The sequence below is a fragment of the Euphorbia lathyris genome, chromosome 9 (genome assembly GCF_963576675.1).
Source record: "Euphorbia lathyris chromosome 9, ddEupLath1.1, whole genome shotgun sequence".
Taxonomy (NCBI): domain Eukaryota; kingdom Viridiplantae; phylum Streptophyta; class Magnoliopsida; order Malpighiales; family Euphorbiaceae; genus Euphorbia; species Euphorbia lathyris.
Genome location: NC_088918.1, coordinates 35,637,548 through 35,643,324, shown reverse-complemented (window position 1 = coordinate 35,643,324; position 5,777 = coordinate 35,637,548). Strand labels below are relative to the sequence as shown.

At 40.0% G+C, this 5,777-nt stretch overlaps 1 protein-coding gene across 1 annotated transcript; it reads right to left on the bottom strand.

Moving 5' to 3' along the window:
* Positions 1-622: 622 nt before the first annotated feature.
* LOC136206625 (presenilin-like protein At1g08700) lies at positions 623-2,967 on the bottom strand. Its single transcript, XM_065997765.1, has 2 exons — positions 2,408-2,967; positions 623-1,655 (listed from the first exon to the last, which is right to left on the bottom strand). The coding sequence occupies exons 1-2, from the start codon at positions 2,748-2,750 to the stop codon at positions 664-666; spliced, it is 1,335 nt and encodes a 444-aa protein (XP_065853837.1). The 5' UTR covers positions 2,751-2,967; the 3' UTR covers positions 623-663.
* Positions 2,968-5,777: the final 2,810 nt, after the last annotated feature.

The following is a 5,777-nucleotide window of genomic DNA, read 5'->3' as shown; positions in this document are numbered from 1 at the left end:
ATAAATAAAGATAGATGGATAGAGAAAGTTCAGTTCTCTTTTACTCTTCATTTACAACTCAAAACTACCACGTCCAACCTGCTGCATTCCACTGCACATCATCCTCAGAATTTGTAACACAATAATATTGCCATTAAAAATCATCTCTCTCTCACAGCTACAACTTACTTGTATAATATAAAAGAAATTATTGCTTCTGCTTGAAACTTCCCAAAACATCACTACTTGCTACTTCTGCAACCTTTTGCTATATCTATCCATGATTGTCAACTACTTGCCCAGCTCATGCTAAATTAATCAGCTCAAGTTATATATTTAAACAGTAATAGCTAAAGTTTCATTTGGATAGAAAGCTTGAATTCCATGCTTCATGTGTGCATTTACAAACTAAACTAGGCTAAAAACACAATTCTCCTTAAGTCATTTCATAACATCATTGAGCTAGTCTTCAGTCATATTCTATAAAAGCTAAGACCCAAAAATGCTGTGTAAGTTGTACGAGTTTTACCTTGAGGTGTTCTATTAGTCAATTGCAGACTTCCATATGCACATGGGAGATGTACTTCTGCAACTAATGCTAATCTGAATCACACAATATACAAACTTTGTGCCTTAAACCATATCAGGCAAAAATATCTTCTTTATAACAAGTAGAGTAGAGTATCAAAACATCATCAAATTTGTTGCAGTCCCAACAATAAAAGGTTCCATCAATAACCGTGTCAAGAAGTAAAAGATGACACCCAATGCTATTGAAATTGGGAGAGCTGGTAAAGCTTGACGGCACAATGACAGCAAAATAAGAGTGCAACCCAGTCCAGAAATAATTGCAAGGTAACATGCATATACGGTCATCAGATCGTACATTGCAGCCCTACCCACAAGAACACTATAGAAAATAAAATCTCCAAGACCAAGTTTAATACCCCGACTTGCAAGCACTGAATTTTCAGATGAATCCCTCCTTATCTCCTCTCTCTCAGTCTCCATTGCCAGCATATCAACAAGGGGAGACCTTTCCTCATCCGCAACAATGTCAGATGCACGACTGTTAACCACTGTTGAATACTCTGATGATTCACTGCTACTAGAGCGTCTTCCCTGAGAAAAAACAACCAATGGAGACCTCTCTATATCATCTCTATTTCTTGAACCTTCCACATTCCGAAAGTTCCTATTTTCACTCCCATTGTGATTTATGATGTTGTTTGACACTGCTTGCATCTCCACTGACCTTGAATCTGAAACTCCACCAACCAGAAGGTCCAAACTCCTACCCTGATTGTTCATATCTTGAGAAACAGTTGGCCGAGCCTCATAGACCAATGCTGGAAGTTCCTCATCTCGGCTCTGGGCCAACTCCACCAGCAACTTCAGCGGCCCACCAGGTGCCAAAACTGCCACTAAATCATACACTGCCAACGCCACCAGCAAAGTCCAAGTAGTCCACTCTGGTAACTTTGTAAACCAAGCTGCCACAAATATCCCTAATGCTACCATATATCCTTGCCTCAAAAAAATTGGTATCCCACCCGCAAACACCGATAATACACCCACAATTGTAAAATTAAATAGCATAATAAAGCATGTAATTGAATCAACAGGAATTGAGAATTGCTGGATCAATGATAAGAAAATTGAACCTCCCATGGAACCTAGGAAACAACAAGAACACAAAGTTAAAAGCAACAGAATAGTAATGCTGAAAAAAAGCAACTACCCATGACAACTAACAGAAAGCAACTCCAACAATGAACTTTAAAGGTAACAGAAAAAAGATGTACTTAAATCTAAGTGCATTGAAATTACATTCCAAAAAAGAAAAGCATCCACACAATTGCATCAATGAGAATTTGACAGCCTGAAGTATCAATGGAATTATATAATATGCTTCAACAAAAACAGTAGAAAATGTAAGCATGCATTGGAGAAAACTCAACAAAATAAGGCACATAACTAAGTCAATTGTTACTATGACGCACAGCAGAACAGTAGAATGTTCATAGTTGGAGTTGGAGCTTGTCTCTTTCTGGAAAAGTATCGAATTGAGAGCATAAAAAATTCCATTGTCGCTGAACTTCAATTTGGGGGAATGCAGTTCAAGACGGGAAAAAGAAGGATCTGAATCCCCAATTGAAGGAATACCTGACCTCTAAACCCAGATGGCGATAGTTTGAAAAACAAAACATATAATGCATTATTGACACCAAAAGCAGGCGAATCAATCATGTCTAAAAGATCAAGAAAGTGGAGAGACCCACAAAATTAAGAATAGCGAGAAAGGCAGTTCACTTAAAAATAGCCTGGGAGTATGTGCCAAAGCTACAAGAACTGATAAAATAAAAATGAAATTGGAGCTAAATACATTAAACAAAGAAGAAAAAAAGGGCAGGATTTTGAAATGTACCTAGCACAAAAAAGGCAGAGAAGCGCATATAATTCTTCAAGAAGTTGGTACAATTATAGTAGTACAAGAGAACCAAAAGGAAAGTGACAAGGGCAACAATAATAACAAAAACTAGGGCATTGAGGAGCGAGCCTTCGAGCTTCTGAACAGTAGAATCGGAGGGGTTTTCGAGGTAAACAAGATTGGCAGCAGTCCGGATCGGAGGGGCGGAGGCAGCAGCTGAAAAGGGGTTTGAAGGAGAGAGGGAATAGACGATAAGAACGACCAGAAGCATACAGATTGAAACTGGGGACATTACGTCAATTATTTCAATCCCAATGGATTCCAAAATGCTCGACTCCATTATTAGTTTGACGTTGATTAGGTATTTTGTCGAGCAATTGGTGGCTGATTTGGGCGGGATTAAGGCATCTACTCAACAATCAGATAGAGGCTCGGAATTGCAGAAACGAAGGTCATAATTTTGCTTTTGTTCAGAAAAATGCTTCCTCTTTCGTCTATTGCCTTGCCCCCTTTCTCTCTCTCTCTTTTTCTTACTTTACTCTTCTGTTTTTAGTTTTTTTACATGTTCTATGAAAATTGGAAGATAAAAATGAAAAATGCATTCTCTCAAAAAAGAAAATTTGAATTTCTGTTTTGATAATAACCAAGATGAATGTTTTTTTTACTATAACCGAGTAAGTATATTTTGAGAGATGTCCTATACTCTTATAGCAATGCATATTGGCCAATAGTGTTGAAGTGAATTTTGACCAACTAAATAAATTTGATAGGTTAACATTAGATCTAAATTTTATTAGAATCTTAAAATAAAAACTAAATCATAATACTTAAATTTAATAAGCCTCAATCTAATAATGTAGATTGGGGTAGCAGCGGATCCTCGGACTCAATTATTTTCTCTGTGCAGAAACGGTTCCTAGAAACATTCTGACGCTAAAGTTAGTGAATATAGGAGAAGCAAGAGAGGGTATTTAATAGTGACAGAAAATATCTGACCTCTTCATTGATGGTGATGATCTCTTTTTATAAAAAACAGTAGGTGGTATAGTGGGTCTATGGGTCATCAGCCCAAGGTGCCAGGTTCTTTGGGCTTGAGTTGGCCTATATCCCTAATCAAGTAGTCTCCCCGAACGGTTAGGTTGCCAGACCGTCTGCCGAACCATTGGATGTGAGCCATCTTGTTGAAGTGATCGTACCGTGTGGGATCGTTGAATGATGCAGATGTCACTATTCGTATGGTGGTTGTTGACGGATGGAGATAGGTGACAAACCGTGTGTTTGGCGTTTTCTTGATCTTTGTAGGGCAAGGTGCGTGTTCTCCGTGAATGGAGGACAGCTGTGAGAATTGCAAGTGTTTGTTCTGATATGCGTGAGGTCATCTATCAGGTGCATTAAATAGGGGTGACTGTTGTTACAGTGTGGGTACGCCAAGTGTTTGGTTTTGCTTGGTTGCAGGTTCGAGGCGTCCCTTGGTGTTCACGTGGTTTATAAATGCATGTTTCTTTATTTTTCTGAGCTTTTGCATGTTTCATATTTTTTTGGTGTTTCATTGCTCTAGAGCAAAGGGATGTAGTGGTGAGGGGTAGGGGAAGACCTAAGCAAACTTGGAGGAGGGTGATCGAGAGTGATATGAGTTTATTGGGAATTGAGGAAAATATGGTAGTGGATAGGACGCAGTGGAGGGAGCGAATCTGTGTCGCTGACACGACTGATTTTCACGGTTTTATATGATGGTTCATGTTAGCCGACCCCGAATCATTTCGGGACTAAGACTTTGTTGTTGTTGTTGTATTTCTCTAGAGAGAAAACTTATTTGCTTTCTTATTTTCGTTCAATGCGGTTTGAAATAGTTCGAAATTGTGTTCCTCTTGGATGTGTTTGTCCTGCAAATATCAGTGTTGACTAGGTTCTACTATAGCTGAGAACGAGGTAAGTCTCTTCTCTCCTTCAAATCATCTTTGGTCTTTTTTGCTTTGTTGTGGGGTTTCTTGGGGTTGTGTTAGCGGTTTTATTATGTCTAATGATATAAGCCAGTGAGAAACAGTTAAATTGGCTCCCGTTGCTCCCGGTAATTTTAAGTTGACGGATTCTAGGCGTAGTCGTCAAAAAAATTGCAAGGCAGATAGCAAAAAAGTAAGTGGCGAGAGGACATCGAAACCGAAAAGGGTTCATGTACAAAGTGCACCTATTGTCCAATTTCCTTTGGCTATTGCGAGGCCTACCAGTGGTGTTAAGCTTGGCACGGTAGAGGTTATTATGAAGGTTCCTGCTCACTTAATGAGTGGCGACGATGATCTATGGACCTTATACGAGCGAATGCGTAAAAAAGTGTGGCCCTGAGGGCTTAAAGTGCCTGGATCGGATGGTCGTCAATATGACTTGTTGGAATGACCAAAGAGGCTCGAGTCTATATCCCTAGAGAAGGCGTACTCTATTATCGTGCAGAAAGATTTGGCCGCGCTATCGGTGTCATATCGGATTGGTGAATCATATGAGATCAGTCATATGGGGGAGGGCATGCGAGCGAATGATGCCACAACACCGACGGAGATGATTGTCTACGAGGAGCAGTTCGGGGGAGGAATGCGGTTGTCATTGCTGCCTTTCTTTGTGGAAGTATTGAAAGAGTATAATCTGTGCCCTGGCTAGGTACACCCAAATAGATGGAGGATGATGGTCAAGTTTTACTCGTTGTGCCATTTTGCTGGATTGAGGGTGACTGGTCTGGTATTTTGCAAGTTTTTTTACCCGATGAAAAATGCACGCTCATAGCATGTGAAATTAGTGCTTACCAGATAATGATAAGAAGGACGTTGATTTGCTGATTAGGCACTACTTGTCTGCTGGCTATTCGATTTGGAATCAGTAACGTATGGATGCATCTTTCGAATTGGTCGGAGGAAATAATGGCCACGTGGAAAGCTTCGCATTGTTTCACAGATGGTGATTTAGCGGAACTGGAGTCCATAACAGTTGAGGTTTCTTTTTATGGTAAGTTTGGGTGGGGTTTAGAGTTATTTTTACCTTGTGCTTTTATTTTATCCCGATGAGTACTGCTTTGTTAACGTCAATGTTGTTACTCATGTGTTAAATTTTGTACACCTTTTGTGGTTTTCACAGTGCCTAATAGTGATCAAGTAAGCATGGACTTCGACTTTGATGGAGTTTGATGATAGCCTTCTTCCTCTAGGTGCCGCCTATCAGGCGGCATCAGGCTCTTTGCTTTTGTTTACCTCGCTAGAAGAGTCAAATCAGGTAGTTCAGAGTATGGGGGGTGTGCTGAACACTAGTGCTGAGGTTAGGCTGGATGAGGGTATTCATGCTGGCATTCTGGTTGCTACAGGGTTGGAATGAATCGTCAAACGTG